The sequence below is a fragment of the Leptinotarsa decemlineata genome, unplaced genomic scaffold (assembly GCF_025532065.1).
Source record: "Leptinotarsa decemlineata unplaced genomic scaffold, Ldec_3_MD MMD2_tig00001019_RagTag_RagTag, whole genome shotgun sequence".
Taxonomy (NCBI): domain Eukaryota; kingdom Metazoa; phylum Arthropoda; class Insecta; order Coleoptera; family Chrysomelidae; genus Leptinotarsa; species Leptinotarsa decemlineata.
In genome coordinates, this window is record NW_027412557.1 from 6,186,627 (window position 1) to 6,207,369 (window position 20,743).

The following is a 20,743-nucleotide window of genomic DNA, read 5'->3' on the forward strand; positions in this document are numbered from 1 at the left end:
GTTCGACACTTCGACTACCTTGAACTTGCTCCATGGCATTGAATGTTGACCTTGAATGAAATCGTGACGTGTACAGAATATAACCTTGAACAGTGGGCGTTCGGCGTTGCCCCCTCCCTTGTTGGTAATTCCTATATAAGTTCAGAATATCATGCTTCCACATTCAGTTTAGACACTCTAAAATACCCAAATAGGTAAACAGAAGTATTTGTCGAATTCCAAAGTGAAGACAACGAGTATCAACCCATCCGAGAGGGCGTTTTCGTCAGTGAGGTGAATATATATTTTATTTTAATTAACCGTAATTTCACTATATTTATGAATATGGATAATTTGAAATTTGACATTGAAAAAATTAATTTTTCTATAACTCAACAAAGTGAAGCTTTAGAGCAGAAACCTATAAACGCTCTGGTTATTGATAAAGAATATAAAATTGAAAAAATGTCAATGTATTCCACACGATATGGTAAATCAATTCAAGTAGTTTTATTGGATGAGGAAAGTGATACTCCTTTTAAAGCATGGCTTCCAAAACGTGTCACAGAGCAATTACCAGAAGACTTCATTCGTGAAGTGAATTCATCCAAAGCCAAATTCACACTTACTTATATGGGTCAAAGTTCGCAGGATTATCCTGGTGCTAAAACCCGATCATTGATGAAATTCAATGTTTTAGATTGAACATTTTGAAATTATGAATTTTTTTTGTAAATAGTGAAAATATGGTAGATTAATATAAAATATGTATCAACTTGGTCACTTCATAGACATAGTCAGATTTCAAGTGAGTATTTTTTTTATATTATTTGCAAACTAATGAATGCCATTTATGAATTTTCAGAACTCACCATTCTATAAATATGTGGATGCAATATTCAGCCCAAGAGTGGCCGGAAGCAGTGGATTTGGATTCCGCCATAAGAAAAATGGCTTGGGAGATGGCTGATCTGAGTTTTGATGCTCTACATTCATCAAATTATGATTTGAGTGTATGTTACGATGCTGAAGAGGTGCGAAAACTTTTGGAGCTTAGTGAGAAGTATGAACTCGGTGTGGCATTGTGTCATAAATATTCATATGGGAGTAGAAATTTGGATGAGTTCTGTGAGTTAATAATTGAAGCAGACTTGAAACATTTTCTTCAAGACATATGCACCTACCTACCGCAAAATATCATAGAGAAATATCAATTGGAACCACAGAGTCCCAACCCGCAACTGGAAGAAGCGATAAATGATGGTGTTGTAAATATTTGAAATCTGTTGTATATGTTTGTGAATAAAATAATGTTTCAATCCATATTTGTTTGTATCTAATTGTTTGGTGAATAAAAGATATAACATAATTATTGAGTGTTTTATTATTCATCAATATCGAATATTTCATAGCATATTACATGTCAATATTATTACAATCCAGTTTGAACAGAGCCATTAAGAGCATTATATGATAGAACAGCATCGTGGAGGATGAGTGCATATACTTTGGTGTTTGCTGGAAACTTCACCTTGCGTGTTTCGAATTCTATTTTGATGTCGACAGTGGATGACTTCATAGCTTCGGGTTGATGGGAGCAGTCGATAATGAATAGTGGGTTGTTGCGAAAGCTACCAATATCCATCATCGGTTCACTCATAGTTTTATAATAGTAGCTACGTTGGAAGTTTTCATATGCATAGTAAGCTGATGAGTCTAACTTCTTGTCGAAATCCAGATTCCAACGCTCATATGGGTATACTTCAGAGTTCAGAGATAGTCGAATATTATTAATATTCACATGTGTGAATTTCGTTACATCTTTTGACATATTTTCGGATTGGTCGGTGTTTTGAAAGCCGATGATGATATATCGTGGTCTTTCGAGGCTGCTGGTTGTCTTCACCGCCCATATATCCGAGGATGTATCACGAAGTGTGGGTAATTCATAAAGGTCCCACATACGATAAGCCACCTTCACTTTAGCATTATTACCATTTTTATTTATGCGATTCAATAGTTTCAGTTTCTGTCGATCTTCCGGCACAATGTGCCTGATTCTCCATTCTATTTTATTGATTTCCAAATCTGCATCGACTTCTCCAATGAATGAATTTTTGAATGAGCGAGCTATAATCAAAATGAGCTCCTGCTTCACATTCATTATCCCCTTATTGTAATCTTCAGCAAAACCCATGAGATACTTCAAGGGTAATTTACCACTAAATACATTGCTAACGGAATCGAATATATCTTGTTTATTCACATCGAGTCCCCATCCTATCGGTAGTAGCGAATTTGCATGCGTTTTTCCGAATGATATCATCGTTTTCATTGTGGTAGTTATGCCAGGTTTTCGAACAACAACCACTTGCTCACCACCCATTTCATAGCGAATTTCGTCGAAGAGAAAGGCGAGAGCATTATTGGATAGGTAGCACCGCTTTGTGGCATCAGATGGTGTGAACTTCCCCTCGATATAAATGTAACTATCTGCAATATCGAGTATGAGATCTTGATAATTGATTGGAATTCGTATTTCATCTGAATTTTTGTAATATGGTGAACCATACGGCTTATATGTATGCTCATGAAGGCTGATGAGGGAATGGTCGAACATGGGCTCCTCGAACACTTCCAATTTATCACTTGTGGTGATTGTCGCCATGTTATTACTATTTTTTATATCGCACCTTCAAGCCAATAGATTTGAGAAAGTTCAGGCTACTAGCACTTATTCTATATCTTGACCGTTTGGCAGATATACGTGGAATGAATCGACTGCTGGATTTTCGCTTCTTTAAATGCACATGATCATAGCCTCCACCAAATACTTTATGCTGACTCAACTGCTGCCGCTGCGGCAATCGCTGACTATTGAAGCACAACCCCATTTTTAGAAACGATAATCGCAGAATTTATAGTTCCATCAATGAATATCACCTGCTCAGCGTTAGGAAGTAACAAATACTGAGTAACAATTTGATCAACTTCAGCTTTATATTGACTTTTTTCACAGATAATCATCGCTCACCATCGTTTTTGCTCGATCGTTTGAATGCTTATCGAGGGTTGTTTTTTCAAATCAGATTGCAGCGATTTGATATCCTTATCCATATGCTCATACTTTTTTACAAATTCTACTAATTTCAGTCCAAGCGTAATGAGATCTTCCCTCACTGATACGGAATATTTTTCTACTCCATCTAATTTCAAATTAATTTTGTCAATATCAGTATCTAATTCTCCTCTCATCTTTGAGATGTAAAAACCGACATATCCTCGATTAACACAATCCGTACTCTCTTCAGGCTCTGCTATATTTTTCAAACGTTTATTTTCCATATCAAAGTTTCCATCGGTTGTTAATTTGAAACCAACTCTAGGCTGCCCACGCAAAACAGTATTTGAAACTGCCTTACTTCTGCGACCAAACTTATCGATGCTTCCTTTACTCATTTTCTTTATGATACACTAATGACAGTCATCGATGTTCTGAATCAACGTATGAGAAACGATGATTGTTACTAATGACTGTCGTCGATGTTGTGAATAAATATATGAGAAATGATGATTATTATAGCTTTATCAATTCCAATTTGACTATTATTTTTTCACCATTGAAATTGATCAGATTACCATTATCATCCAATATGCGAAGAGTGATATTGTCGAGGTACTGACGACCACCAGGTCGGATTGGCATATAAATAATATTTTGTGGCTCCTTGGTGAGTTTGTAACCGGGCTCTACATCAATATCAAATTCAAAGATGCTATGGATTTCATCGCCATTCGAATATGCTCCAGCTGTGACATTACAATCCACACGAATAATCCTCACCTTATTGATATTCACGGGCAATGTTGATTCATGTATTTCACCACAATTGAAAACATTGTCATCGAACCCTAGAAGTTCAGCAATGCTGTTTTCATGTTTGAGATGAATGTAATATTTCGATCGCATTTCACATTTCAGAGTGTTGTTGTTTGCACGTAGGAGAAATACTTCGTCGATATTTTCTTCAATTCCATTTTCTAGTTGCACTTCTTTGGATTTCATGAATCTTTGAATCACCTTATTAATTTCATCAATTTCATATGCCCCAGGTGGAATTTTTATAATAGTGGGGGGTGAGATAATTGTCTTCGAATAGCCGATAACATTATTCTTAGCATCTACATTGAATATGGAATTGTAGGAGTAGAAACCATGTAATCCCAGACCATAATTACTATTGGTATCCAATTCGATGGGTGGGTAGAAGTTGGCACTCAACTCGCTAGAGTATCCCGACAATGAAAACGTGCGTGACATGACTGACGAATTTTCGATGATTCATGTCTTTTTATTGCTGACAGCAGAAATTGTGGACCAATCGTCGCTTTTTCGGTGGTCTATCCATATCATTATGTGTGACTACATTCACATCATTCACTTTACAATAACAACAAAAAATTTTTCTTGTAGGTGGACCATCATTCATATCGGAATTACTACTGCTACCGCTAGAATCATTGTAATGATCTTGACAGTACTGATACTTCAAGACATCAATATCATTTTGTAGGTTTTGTGGTAACTTATCCCATACAGATGCAATTTCATGTGATGCACACCCAATCAACACCTCTTTCGGCATATCAGCGAGTTGTTCTTTACTCATTTTTTGTAAAGTGCGTACTCTGGAATATGCGATCAATGAATGACTCATCCTCTTGATACTCTCCCTATCCTGTACTGGTGTTAACTCCATGTCTTGTTCTGAAGAAACTTCAAACACAAATGGCCACACCATACTGTGTTGAATCGTTGTTCACGCTTATAGTTATATGTGATAGTATTGATAGGATTCGAACCCATATAAAAATAGTGAATCAGTTCTTTGGGAGGGGGTAAATCGCCAAAACTATCAAAATATTTTATCGAAGTTCCCCTTTTTCTATATGCTACCCAATGTGTCCCTTGACCATGTCGACTATCCAAATTTACTATGGCAGATTCATATCGGAGTGGTCCTGATTTTGGTAAATCGTCACGCATATATACCCCCCGAAAATATGGAATCGTCATTTTCTTAGCGTAATAGTTGAGGTCGATATTGGAGAGAGCTCTTTCAGGTAGCAAATTTATGAGTTTTTTGAATTTTGAGGTTTCAAATAGACTCCTAATCCTTTGCGGTAAGGCTTCAAGTAGATACCACTTCCTTGTTTACCTATAGCAATTGCCTCCATGTGTTTATTATGGCGATTTGTCTCACTCAACTGCTCCCTACTCGCTTTTGCTGCTTGAACTGCTTTCGTTATACCAGCAGTAGCACCGGCTAAACTACCTAGTGCTGATAAACCAGCAAAAATTGGAATGAGTGGTAGTATTCCACCAATTTTAGGAATCGGTATGATTCGCGGTGTGCGAATTTTCTTTTTCCCACCTGCAGCCCTCATATATTTGCGTGCTGCTTTGAGTGCAATTTCAGCTGCTCTTTTAGAATTTTTGACAACAAATTCACTTCCACCCGCTTTGTGTAGAACATCACGCACTTTCTGAACAATCCCAGAACCAAAAGCTATCACCTTAGAAGCTTTCAATATTTTTTTAACTTTTTTTTTCTTAATAGAACGCTTTTTCTGCGGAATGTGTGACTGCTTGGGAGATGAGTCACAACCCATACCAAATCGGCGTTTCCCTTTCATTATATTCGTAACTAGCCAAGCAGCTCCTTTTTCTCCAATAGTAGCGTCTTTTGCTTTGACACGATTCCAAGCACTTTCTGCAAGCTCCTTATCCGCTATGTGTCTAGCTGCAAGATTATCGGGGTTCTGTGAATATGCAATATCGTGTTTTTTGCATGCAAAATCCAGCTGATTGACACCCGAATCACCTCTCAACAATCTTTTCTGCAATTTGGTGCCCGGACCGCAATACTGATAGCCAGGTAAGTGTAATTCAAATGGTAGATTATTGATGAGGGAATTGATCAATCCTCTACCAGTTTTATTTGAATGCAATTCAGTAGATCTGCATCGACTCATAACCCCTATTTAAATAAAGGAATCGATGTGGAACCCTGCTTATATAGTCTCCAACTGTCATACAATGCGCATATTGAAGCAGAAGCAGCAATTTTCCATCGATAATTTCGATGAAAAAGTGGGTGGTGGATCGGGAAGCGGTGTCAAACAACGTCACGGATCTTTACTTCCACTTTCTATTCGCGGCCTGATTATTGGACCTTCTAACTGTGGCAAGACAAATGTTATGATTTCTTTGCTAACGCATCCTCTAGGATTACGATTCGCAAATGTTTATCTTTATTCAAAGTCTCTTTATCAACCTAAATACGAGTATTTACGTGAAGTATTGTCTCCAATCGAAGGGTTGGGTTTTTACACTTTTGCCAATAATGCAGGTGAAATAGTAGAGCCTTCAGACGCCAAACCTGATTCGATATTCATTTTTGATGATGTTATGTGCGAGAAACAGGATGTTATACGATCATATTTCAGTATGGGTCGTCATAAAAATGTGGATTGTTTCTATTTAGCCCAAACATATTCACGAGTTCCGAAACAATTGATACGAGATAATGCAAATTTTATCGTAATGTTCAAACAAGATGATATGAATCTCAATCATATTTTTTCCGACCATGTATCACCAGATGTAACATATAAGCAATTTCAAGATATGTGTGCGAGATGTTGGGAAGATAAATATGGATTTTTAGTAATTGATAAGGATCGAGAAGTGGTAAATGGACGTTATCGAAAAGGATTCGACGCTTTCATATATCCTTGACGTTCTTGAAGAATTGAATCACTTGAGTGCTAGATAGTGGAGATAACACTTCATTATACAAATTCTTGGAGTGAATTATGGAGGGAAAAAATGATGATGAAATATGTTTAAAAAGAAAGTTAATTGAAGCAACGGACGCCGTTCGGAAGAAATTCAATTATATCAAAAGTAGTCGTCTAGGTGATCAATCAGCACTCGAGAGGATCTATGAGCCAATAATAACACCTTTGAAAGTAATATCTGCCAATACTGAAGGAGCATCTCAAATGAATCAAGTGATGCAGAAAACAAAGCCTGCTACACCATTAACAGCCAAAACTATAATTGAAAGTGAGTGGAAACCGAAATTTGAAGGGGCTTCCTCGAAGGATCTTCAAACCTCTCAATTGACAACTTTAGATTCACAATCACCTAATGTATTCGATGATGGTGATGAAGTACAAAAGCATATAAAAAAGTTACTATCAGGAAATCCCTCTTACGATACAGTCTTTGGAGTACACATGAACACTGAAACGGGAAATTTACAAATGGGAGTAGCTGATGTGGAATTTATCGATGAGAAAATTGTGTTTATGAAAAATGGTAAAACTATTGGCTCTTATCAGGGCACTCCAAAACTATATAACTTGATATTCATGAAAGTACCATCGAGAAATATCCCCTCTTCCGATATGACCACATATGGTGATATACTCAAATTAACAAAGGCTGCATATAAATACAATGAGAGAAAACAAGGTCTTCTATCGAATAATTGGAAGAAATATAGAGAAATAATCCTACCATTATTATCCAATGGAAACCCTAGTAGAGAAGGTGCTGGCATGATCAAAATACCCACCCAGAAAAAATATATCAGAAATAAGCATACAGATTATGTTTATTGGAATGAACTCGAAGAATTGATTGATCGCCTTCGACTACTTTGGAGTTCACGACTGGCTGGACATACCGGACATGATAATGAAATATTAGCCATAATTGAGGAATTACGTGAAGAAGGATTAGTCTATTGACCGCAATATCATGAACATGATGTTTGAAACTGGCTCAGTCGATCACAAACGATCTAACTATGCATACCACAATTGATAAATTTGGTCGTAGAAGAGGTGGTGTTAGTAAACCAATAGTTGGAAGATCTGGTGTTGGATTCATTCTCACACCAAATGGTGATTATGATATTCAGAATAAGCGGTTTCAAAATGTTGGTGAACCTGTAGACAGTAAAGATTCTGTTACTAAAGGATATGTTGACGATCACATTAGAAAAGTCAATGAGACAACTCTGAAGTATTTCCAAGAATTCATTGCATCAACGCTACGTAACATCGGAAAACATATTGATTCAAAACATAATGAGGTGCAAATAATCATTGACAAAAATGCACTCATCACTTCTGCATTAGCTGATCAATTGAGTAATGTGGAAAAGCGAACTGACGTAATAGCTAAGTTGGTTGATACTTTTACTAAGCGAGTCATTGAAGTTTAATAGTCAATCGTTACACTTGCACCTGAACAGTAGAAAAGTGATTCCTCATCTTTATCATCTTGAAGAAGTCTTAGAGCAGTAATATGAGTAATGCAAAATGGCAGGTTGTGAAAGAAATACACAAGCCGGCGCGTCGAAATTTCCCCCGTCGGAAGACAATAATAAAGGGTTTTTCTGACTTGTGGCAGATGGATTTGATGGAAATGCAACCATATTCTAAAGAAAATGAGGGATGTAGGTACATCCTTATAGTTATCAACTGTTATTCAAAGTTTGTATGGTCAAGGCCGTTGAAGAATAAAACTGGTGATTCAGTTACTGCAGCTATGGCAAGCGTGTTGAAAGATGCTAAATATACTCCAAAAAATTTACAATCTGATCATGGTACTGAGTTCTATAATTCGAAATTCTCATCGTTAATGAAGAAACACAACATCAATCATTACTCAACATTCAGCACAAAAAAAGCTGCAATTGCAGAACGAGTAATCAGAACATTGAAGAGTTGGCTTTATAAGGAGTTTTCACTTCAAGGTCATTACAAGTGGTTGAACATTCTTCCTAGAATTACTCGTCAGTATAACAACAAAGTTCATCGTACGATTGGTATGAAACCTGCAGATGTGAAACAGTCTACTAAATTGTCAATGTATGCCAAATCTAAGAGTCCACATGTGAAACGTAAAAAAAGTACATTTAAAATTGGGGATAGTGTTCGAATCAGCAAATATAAAAATGCATTCGATAAAGGTTATACAGCAAATTTTACAGCTGAAATATTCAAAGTTGTGAAAGTTAATAATACAGAACCTATAACTTATGCATTAGAAGATGTGAATGGGCAACCAATCAAAGGCTGTTTTTATGGGCTGGAGTTGAATAAAACGAAAGATCCCAATACGTATTTGGTGGAGCGAGTTTTAAAAAGAAAAGGACATCGCCTCTATGTAAAGTGGCTGGGGTTCTCTGAAGATCACAACTCATGGATCGATGAAAATTCTTTAGTGTAATGACATTATCATGATTGTACTCAATATTAGATAAAAAATAAAAAAATAGTGTATTAAAATTGTTTTATTTATTAAAAACTAAATAGAATAATAACCTTAGAAATGATGCAAGTAATATGTAAACTATTGGTTTTATTTTTCATAAATTCAACATATTGAAATCACTTCAAGATGTGTATGTTAGCATAAGATTTCCATGAATCCCCCGTCTCTCTATCCGCTCTTCATGGGTTAGACACCAGCACTCTCGAAAGTGGACATCTCTGTTGGGGTGAAATTGGCCGACATTCTCACACAATTGCCAATCATTTCTACAAGCACTGCATAAATTGTTCCAACAATCCACACTATATTCACCACATTGTAGACATCGCTGGACTAATGTATCGCAAGTCGCTACGCAATTTATGCATATATTCCTTGAAATGCCCATATTATTACACATAATCTCTTTCGAACATTCTCTGCACTGCTGGCGGTAGTCACTTACTTCTAGAGTTGAACCATTTATCCTCTTTCGAAGTGGGTCTGGATTCCTTGCCACAACACATCTACGACACAGGCCGGTACATGGGTTGATATATGTTTCAGGCCAATACCCATGGCAGTTGTAACACACTATATGTTTGCCAATTTTGATTGGAAAGCCGCGTATTGTCGGTTTTGTATCCCACTCTTTAGGGAAAGACATATTCACTGATAGATGTACAAATATTCAATCGATGAATTTAACTACACTCTCACGCTCCCATGTTTCCCTCTTATAAACAGGTACCGTGAAGAGTGGGGTAGAGTGGAGGGAGCTACCACCACCACTGTCAAAAATCATATAAAAATCGGTGAGTGATTGTAAACTTCAGTCAGTATTCAAGTATCACCACAAGAATACATTAATATGTCTGCCCAGAGAGCTGCTGTGTTAGCATTATTATCTCAGAGAGATATTAATAACCATGAGCTGGTGGAAGAGTTTGAAGACGTTGGACAGATAGTGGGTGTTGACGAAGAAAATGATGGTGGAGATATGCAGTATGAGGTGAATGAGCAAGGTGCAGAAGGTGGCTTAAATATCGAAGACGATGAGGCAATTGAGCAAGGTGTTGGGGATTTAGATATTGATGATGATGAAGAAGGTCTTGTTGAAGAAGATGAAGGTATCGCAACAGATTCGACTCACGAGACTGACGACAGCGGAGTAGTTATTGGCAATGTTGAGTGGTTGAATATCACTGAGACATTGGATGATCCGTTAGATTTGTATTGTGTAACGGATAGCCATGTCAGGATCAAAACGATTGACGGTGAAATAGAGAAGTTGTGTTGGTGTTGCTTCCGCTTTTATTCTGTGCGGAATAACAATGGAGGGTATTATGAGCACGTCGACATTCATTACACCGCCCGCTTCATGGAGATGGGGCAAACATGGTGTAAAGCATGTGATAGGCCTTTGACCAACTTTAGGAGAATAGCCGTCTGCATCATATGTAACAACACCCCACCTCTGGAGATGTAACCGTGGACCTTCGGGCCAACAAAAAAAAACAGCCCTTTTCAGGGCTACATTATTTAAACAAAGAGTAGATATCTCATAATGAGATTGCAACAACACCCCATCTGCGGAGCAGTTACCGTGGACTTTCGGGTCAACAAAAATACAACTCTTTTCAGAGCTACAAACAAAGTGTAGATATCTAATAATAAGATTGATCACTCAGTCAAAGAAATAGAATATTTTGAGTGTCACATAATCATACGAAGAGTAGTTTGTAATATATGGATATACCTCTAAAATGTACATCCATATACATATGAGGTATGCACAAATGTGTTATAGAATATGTAAGTTCTCTGAATATCTTATCTTTGTAAAATAAATCACATTGAAAAATGATTGTTTAAGCGTCCGAGTGGATTTGAATCTGTTTGATAACATACTAGCTCTCTCTTATCTGAACAATTGCAGAATTCATGTCAAGATTTGGAAATATAATTTTCATAAGACAATATTTCAAATTCGAGGGGTGTTTATTCAGAGTAGTCAATAAGAGTAATTGGTATTGTAATTCAGAATATTTATTTCAAAGGTGGAAAGGAGAGAGGGAGGTAGACACTGCCCCAACCACGCAGTGTCTCGTGTACACCAACCAAACAAAATGTGTACTCCGAGGAAGGATAAAGGATGGGTGAAATAGGGAAAAAAATAGGGAAAAAAAAGGAAAGGATTACAAGTCGTCGTCGTCGTCGCTGTCATCGGGTCGGGGGAAGTACTGCCACATCACCGAACCCTCAGAAAACGCCATTTCCTCCGCAAATGCGTCGTCGTCCCAGAGATCGTCATCATCATCATCCGAGCTGCTCGAGTCTTCGGAGTGGTCTTCGGTACTGGTCACATGCAGTACCTGGACCGAAGATGTGGAAGGGTGATGAGGCGTGGTGGTTGAATCGGCCTCCATATCTGGATTCTCCATATCGGAATCCTCCAACTGAAGATCCGGGAGTGGCGCTGTAGGTTCTTCCGCCTGGGGTCCGGTCGTGGAATCGGCTTCCTGGTATGTTGACATGCTGACGATAGCTACTCAACTGAAGATTACATTGAGGAACTCCTACATTTATACTCTTGCACAGGAGGGGGTATAGTGGGAGGCGGAGTGGGGGGGAGGTGGGGGTCGCAAAAAACGCGCCCCGGATGCAAGTGGTGGATGTTGAGCGCCCCAGGCCGCGAAGCGGCCTGCTGAGCGATCGCTTCACGATCGCGAAGCGATCGCTTCGCGATCGCCTATACAACCTTTCCCTTCGTTACTTATCCGAATATACATTGCTTGAAATTTCTTTATGATATGAAGCGAAACAACTAACGTTTCACCGCAAGGGTGTACCGATATAGCCCTATTTTTTTCACTACTACCAAATAGAGTGGTTAGGTTGAATGCTGCCCCACCCACGCAGCATTCCGTGTGCACCAACCAGGTACTATGTGCACTCCGAGGAAAACCTAACCTAACCTACCTGATCATCATCATCATCATCTATAATGATGATGTCAGGTTCGGGAGAATCAACCACCACGATGATATTTGGTGGAGCGATTTGATGATCTTCAAGCCACAGTTGATCCACAAGTTCTGGGCTGGCAAATTCATCATGTTCAAACTCATCTTCGTCTGAGGTTACATCTTGTTCTTCATTCAGCTCTATTGTTGTATCTGAATACCCATCGAATTCATCATCGGGAGATGTTGAATCAACTACAGCAACTTGAATGTCACCATAGGACCAATTCTCTGGTGGGGCAAAATGAGGTTCACTGGTGGAATCAGCTTCCCGAATAATTGGTGTTGCTTGATTCATGATGAACGAACAAGTTGAAGAATATTGAGAATACAATCTTATTTATATGATTTGAAGAAAGTGGGGTAGAGTAAGGGAAGGGGAATATGTGAAAAATAAAGACCCACTAGGTTATTTATTCAAGTATTGATGTGAGAATTGGGGAATAAATCCAATATAATATTAATTAGATTCATGATTTCATTTTTACACATTCACATAAATGAAATTTGTTTGAATAATGTTGAGAAAAGTAATGATGAGAGAAGTGTCAAAAGGTTTTGGAATTATACTCAGAGCATTACTAGAATCACTTTTATTTATTCTCTAGAAAAAATAACTATTTTACAATTCACACACTTTCAAATGATGGAAATTCTATACACTTATTCTATTTAACTAATTTTATTCTATATACTATATGTGACTAGAAAATGACTAGAATGAAGAAATAAATACTGCCCCAACCACGCAGTATTTTGTGTGCAACAACCAAAATAGATATGCACTCCAATATTCCTTATTTTATTTTTTCATTCATAACATTCATAACCTTAAAATTAACATGCAAGTTTTTATTATATTCCTAAAATTACAATTTTTTTATTCTAAACATACATCTAACTTAAACTAAACAAAAATATATTTACAAAAGGGGTTAGGTATTAAGGAACCCCTGGCACATGGCATCCCATTCCTGAACAAGAGGTCCATATTTTTGGATGTAAGCCAAACTCTTTCCTTGTTGCGAATCTTCTTCTTGAAGTTTCGCCCTAAGCAAAGAGAGTCGCTTCTCTAATTCCAGTTTCTGGGCCTCGATGGTGGAAATATCCGCCATCAAGGCCCTTTTTCTGGAATCAGAACCATCCACAACCTTCTTTTCCCTCAAATATCTCTTTTTCACAGACTGTGCATAGGTAATAGACTCTTTGAGTTTATTACCCTCTACCACAGTCTGTGAAAGGACATTTTCCGGGCCAACCTCTTGTTCGGAATGCTCAACACGTACCTGGGGGGTGACTGGAGGGGGTGACGCATTCCGATGGACCTGGGGGGTGACTGGAGGGGGTGACGCATCCCGATGGACCTGGGCGACGACTTCCACCAAGTTCTGCACCTCCATCACTGGAAGGGGTGCTGTAGGCCAACCACCGTAAGGTGAGTTCTTTTCACACTTTTTGCGAAAAGCACTCAACTTACCACCCCTCCCACCTTTGGCTTTGGATGCCTTCACAGGTGCGGACTTCTTCACAGGTGCGGACTTCTTCAAAGGTGCGGACTTCTTCATCTTCTTGGCCCTCTTCACCGGTTTCTCGAACTCATCCCCTGAATCGATGGGGGATAATGGTTCGATGGGCGATAAGAAGCTTTGAAGATGCGATAAATCCGCCAGAGACTCGTCCAGGTCCGGGTTGTAGACATTCAGTAAATTTTCAATTTGGGGTGCTGACGAAGAAGTTGGTCCACTGAATGTCGACAAAGTTGGTGGGGGGTCAATCTCCTCCTCCTCGGGGGTTGGTTTGAAGTCCTCGAAAAAGAACTTCAAGTCAGGAGCCGCCACTTCCTGGGTGGAAGTCATCCCCGGTGGTGGAATAGGAGCCGCCACTTCCTGGGTGGAAGTCATCCCCGGTGGTGGAATGGGAGCTGCAGCTGGTGTTGCAGCTGGTGGTTGTACCATGATGTCCTGTAGGACAACCACCCTCCTCCGCTCTACATCCTCCAACTGTCTCTCACTGAGAGTGGTAATCGGGGTCATCAGAGCATTCCTCAGAAAAGACATGATTCTAGAAAGAGAAAATGAAAATATTAGACAATATAATATAAATAGTATGGAAGTGTGTACTTACATCAAGCTGCTTGGAATTTTCAACTAAGTTGGCTGGCAGGTATCTCAGGTTGGCTGCTTCTTTCGAAGGAAGACTGCAATCGAATGATGAACTGTGGCCTCCTCCTCATGTTTTATAGCCGTATGCTCCCTACCACTTCGGGTGGGAATGGGAGTGGGGGTGGAAGTGGGGTAGGATAATTCGTTTGAAATATTCGACAAGTATGAATTTTACAATTTGTTGAACAAACCAGATAATGAGTGAAAAAATTCAATTACTCGATTGCTCTTCCAATAAGGCAATGAGTAAATTTAATTTCTTGTCACTTATACTGTTTTCATCTTTCAGTACATTCAAAAGAATTCTTAAATTTTGTTCGGAACTTGTCTGATAGAATTCAATATCGTTGTGGCCCCAAGGTAATGTCTTGGTGGTATTAGGAATGATGAATCGCTTATCATCATTATGTGATAGCGCGACTTTATTGCACATCAACGTGTAAATATCATGTAAATCACTCCTGAATACATTCATCTTTCTAAATATTATACCGCCTGTTTCAACAATCCTAATGTAATCTTCAATTGAAATTTGATTTTTTATAACGGATTTTTTAATACCTTTTGCTTTCTTTATTTCATCAGACACACTTTGTACATGATATGCTTTCGCACCGGTGCCATGGAAACTGATGATGGGATCACTCGGAAGTTCATCCTTCATATTTCCAATCACCGATTTGCTAACTGGCACATTGAATTTATTACCCAACCTATAGTTAGAAGTGTCAAATTTGTCAACATTTGCAATCATAAAATTATAAAAATTATCCGTCATTATTTTCAGTATCAAAGAATCCGTATCGGTATAGAGAAGAGAAGCTTGTGGTCCGTAATGTTTTTTGATGACATCATAGAAAAAATCATAAATGACTGTTTTCGACATATCCAATATACTGAACCCCAAATACAATGGTTTATTATAACAAACCTTAACTTTATCCATATGTATGACGACAAAGTCTTCCGAAAATATGGATAATGTTTTGAAATTGGGACGAGCTATCAAAGCATTGGCACCCATACCTCTTCTTATGGATTCCCAATGTGTGACAATTCGAATGTCTCTTCTATTGTTTACATTTTCCATCGTTTTGCCAAATATGGAATTTATATTCAATTTGAAGTAACCCTTCTCAAACTTATTGGTAGCCTTATTTCTCAAATTTGTATTTAAATCGATATATTTTTTCAGCCACGGTGACTGATTGAATCTGAGAATTCTATGAGTTTTCATCACCATCAAACCATTACGGACCGCTTGTTTCAAATTCCTATAATGAACGATATATTTCTTTTTATCATTCAAATTAGGAATAAGTTTGGGTATTTTGGACTTTGAACCAGGTGGTATAATACTTTCAACCAAAAATGGTAAATCCGAATGTAGATCGTGTAACTCGACAGGATAATGCACATCTACTTCAAGTATGTATCCTTGGGGGCTATCATCTGGAATACTATTGATATCCAACTGACATATTTCACTGGCGGTCAACCAAGTGAACCCACCAAAAGGTAATGATTGAGACATGCTATGACCATACAGATTTGTTGCATCCAAATACATTATGAAAGATGAAGGTTCTTCGGGATTATAATTTGGAAGAAACTGATTGTTTGCAATATGCTTTCTCTCCGAACACTGGCTTACACCACCACGTATACCGTTTTGGAGAAAATGCACCATATCGATATCAGTTAATAATTCCAAGTTGACACCCGTATACTTCAACATAGCATCCCAAGAAAGACCTGGAGAAGTGAAATAGTGAGCAGGATCCAATTTATATGTATCTAAACTCATATTTCTAAAATTTTCAAAAATATCGCACAACAGTAGAACATCAGATTTTAGGTATATGTCAGAATATTCACCCAAATCTTGACAATTGAATGTGTTCCATACCTGCTTTACTCTATCATAATCCTCATCAGAAACATGTTTTTCATTTAATTTATCATAAAAGTCCACCTTTGATGGTATACTAGAATAATTTAATTTATCTAAAGAATCGATAAAACTGTACGGAAAAACACCTTTCTGCCTCATAAGTTGGAATTTATCCTGTTCGGGAAAATATTTTCTTGTTTCCACAAAATGTTTTTCATCTAAATTGTCACCTAACTCTTGAAGGGAAGCAGCCATAAATTTAAAACTATCGATGAACCTTAATTTCAAAAACTTATTTTTCGTCACTCCATTGTGATCTACTATTCTCTCCATAATTATATGTTTCGTGAAGGAAACATACTTTTCTTTAGTTTGAGCAATGACATCAACTTTTGTTTTGTTTGTGCATAACTCTTTTATGAACAAATGACAGTCATACCCACTGAGATTATGAAAAATTATGGGTATAAAGTTGGGCAATTTGAAATTGAGGTTACAAATACTATGTGCAGCTCCATTTCTTTTTTTCCCCGTTAGATGGCAGTGGTCACGCACCTTAATATCACCATCACCAAATGGTTCTCCACATATACCACATGTGGCGGCAATATTGAAATCATGCTCTTCCTCATCAGTCAATGGACTCATTGGAATGACTTTCTTCAAATATTTGTGATAAATATTGGTGACATCAGCCTCCAAGTTTGACACAAACACTTTAGCTGCATCAGCACCTCTATATAGTACAAATTTAGATATGGAATCATCAAAAGAGCACTTTATGAGGTAAGAAAAAGCATATGGTTCATGAAGATATGTTCGATTTGTATAAGAATTAGCAGGATTTGGCTCATTAGTATGCACTGGTTTCAGAATAGATTCGAAATCAGCATATACAACGAATGGAACCCTCAACTGTTTCTCGATATTTTCAAATTTCAAAATATTCTCAGGTACCCTTTTACCAAATTTATCAACCCTGAAATTTGTGGATGGTGTCGTTGTCGATATGTGATTACAATCATTCAACTGATGTCGCAATAAAGTTCGTTCATTATCAAAGTACAATAAACAACCAGCACAAAAATACTTTTTATGACCACGGGCAGATATTTGTGATGATACTAGTCTCGATAAATCCTTAATCCAACAATAATGACTATTACCAGAATCATCTGTAATAATCAACAGATTAACATGACTATTTAATCTACGTTTAGAATAGTATAATGGACCCACAACTTCATATTCAATTCTACCATTTTTAAAAACATTTTCCAACCCATAAACATTGATAGAGCAATCGTTCATAACCTCAAACTTAGGAATTTCTTTCAACTTAACTGGAAATTCCATACCTGCTACATTCAAGACTGTTGAGAAGTGGGGATATGATGAAATTTCATTAAGTTTCTGACTGGCAGGGTATAAAGCTGAAGTCACAGCCCACGCAAAGCAGCACTGATCTTGATTAAGAACATTCACCACACTTTTCTTCAATTCGATGAACCTTGGCAATTTGATGTATGAAGACCCTCCGAAGGGGCTATACTTGTTGATATTCACCTCCAAGTACAAAATTTTCTCAATGGTCCAACCTGAAAATATGGGTTTTCTCTATAAGTCCATCATCATCAACATTTTGACTAGATCACATACCTGAATCCCGATCTTGAAATTCCGCTGCTTTAACAGTTAAACTATCTGCAAAACTGCTATAAACCACATCCAAATCATTCGATTGATCAATTACTTCATTGGGACTATTAAATGATTTGATGTCTGAAAGATCCTTAGTTTGCAGACTGTACCGCCCAAACACTTCCATGTTCACTTTCATGCATTTATGGATATCCAACACTTCTTCGAGTAGTTTCACTACTTTCTGCTTAATTTCATTGAAGAATGTTGGGTAATCCATGTGGTGGTTTTCACTGTCCACTCGGTAGCTCACAATTCGACACTTGAAAGCTGTATTGACAATTTTCACACCTTCCCCATATTGAACACATGCATTTGTTCTGTGCTGCAACGTCCTCCGATGTACATTCATCTAATCGCTTGCAATAGTCAAATTGCAGCAAACGCATGTTTGCAGTGTTGGAAGTGCTGGGGGTGTCAACCGTTGCCTCTTCGATGTTGGAGGTCCATCACCATTTGCGGGTGTGCAGGAATCCCGCTGATGACGACGTAGGTTGTCACTACGAGTGAAACTTTTTTTACAATCAACGCACGAATACATATTGTATATAGAAATATATACCGTACGATAAGGAGAATTTGAAATGAGTGAAACGTTCACACCACACTCCTTATAAAAGCCCAACTCCTCCCCCCCCCCACCATAACCCAAATGAGAGCTACAAGGTCAACATTCAATGCCACAGAGCAAGCTCAAGGTAGTCGAAGTGACGAACGTCAATGTCAAACCCCACACTCAAGGTCAAACACCGCAACGCCTAATCCCACTGTATATTCTGTACACGTCACGATTTCATTCAAGGTCAACATTCAATGCCATGGAGCAAGCTCAAGGTAGTCTAAGTGTCGAACGTCAAGGTCAAACCCCACACTCAAGGTCAAACACCGCATTCAATCTCATACTATGTGTACGACGTTCAAGGTTAGGTGACGTCATACGATATTCTGAACTTATATAGGAATTACCAACAAGGGAGTGGACAACGCCGAACGCCCACTGTTCAAGGTTATATTCTGTACACGTCACGATTTCATTCAAGGTCAACATTCAATGCCATGGAGCAAGTTCAAGGTAGTCGAAGTGTCGAACGTCAAGGTCAAACCCCACACTCAAGGTCAAACACCGCATTCAAGCTCATACTACGTGTACGACGTTCAAGGTTAGGCGACGTCATTCAAGGTCGTGTGACGTCTCAAGGTCAAAAGGGGTGGGGGGAGGCGTTCAGTCGGCATTAGCACCCTACTAAGATCATCTTCTATAAGAATAGGAAATCGTTTTATTCTTGGCATTTGGATGCTGGTAAAACATTCAACTCACTTGTTGGATTCAATTTCTTACGGAGAACCGAATCTTACTGATTTGAATCTTGGCTTCTTGGGGTAAAAGTAAACCTATAGGCCACACGACATCAAAGGTGAGTTGGTATTTATCAACGAGACAACTCATACATTCAGAGAATGAGCTTGACGTATCGTCCTGGACATCACTTCCAGTGAACCGTTACCATCTAATATGAATTGTTTCATTTTCGGCCTTCTTTTATCTGGATACCATTTCCTCATGTTAGTATTTCTGTAAGACTAGACATCCTTGCATGAATGCTTAGTACAATAGTAGCAGTAGTTAGTAGTTACCCGCTGTTGAGCCGATCACAATTGTGGTACCGACAGAACACTGCAGACCTAAGTTCGGAATTCTGAGACCATTCTTGTTCTTCAAGCCACCTCGAGGGAGACGCACACAGATAAGCTCAGTTATTAAGATAGGGACAAATAACTTATCAGTGACTAGGTTTTTGATGCTTGATTTATTATCTCAACAAAGATTTATGTTCCTCAAACCTGCCCAAAAGGGGAAAACATATTAGTGTATAGGGTATATGCTTTTATGCATATGTAGATGAATGCATTCCCTCAACCTACTGTAAGCTGGCGATATAGCTATATCTAAGGTAAAGTATAACTTCAAAACAGTAACGTCTCAAGTATTGAAGAGACATTTTCCTTTCTTCTTTGGGGAGCCTGGGTTCATTATAGTCCCCTTAGAATTGAAACATTTGTGATATAGGTGTAGTATAATTTATATCTTATAAACATTTTGGTATTGTTTATAATTAGGAAAGTAATATCTTCTCATATTTGACACTTTGTGGCCTCAGGAGCTCAAGGCTTCCTGCTAGTATTGTAGGGAGAGTCCTGTAGTAACGGTTGATAAAAGGTTATTACAATTTATGAACTGACAGGTAAACCAGGGGATTTGTTGACAAGTTTGCAACCAATTGAGAAAAGTGTAGATGTTAGGGAAAGGATTTATAGATTCTTTAACTGGGTTCGAGTTTGATTCAATTTGTTACCGTTTAGAATTAATTTCCCGTTTTTGTTTTGTATGCTATATAAGCTCCAGGGTTGATAAAGCGGGTGGCGCTCTACCTTCCATCTTACCCACGCCCTTCTTCACTGTTTAAAAGCTGGCGGCCCACCCTGAGAGCTATGCTCTTTCTCTAATCCCTAGTAGCCACTCTCACGCCAAGTTGTGGAACAACGAGAAATCCTTTACGAATTGACTTAAGTGGTCAACGATAAATAAAAGGCGTGGCAAGATTAAAATAAAGTTAGTTAACTAATTCATTCATTCAAAACATAATTC

The 20,743-nt window shown here is 38.1% G+C and overlaps 2 protein-coding genes across 2 annotated transcripts in view; one reads left to right on the top strand and one right to left on the bottom strand.

Annotated features, from left to right (window-relative positions):
- Positions 1–20,743, top strand: part of LOC111503294 (uncharacterized) — a 578,705-nt gene that overhangs the window by 260,676 nt on the left and 297,286 nt on the right. The window lies entirely within an intron of this gene.
- On the bottom strand, positions 13,091–14,596 carry LOC141482327 (uncharacterized). The gene is made up of 2 exons (XM_074175406.1): positions 14,464–14,596; positions 13,091–14,400 (listed from the first exon to the last, which is right to left on the bottom strand). Exon 2 carries the CDS (start codon positions 14,394–14,396, stop codon positions 13,275–13,277), a length of 1,122 nt encoding a protein of 373 aa, XP_074031507.1. The 5' UTR covers positions 14,397–14,400; positions 14,464–14,596; the 3' UTR covers positions 13,091–13,274.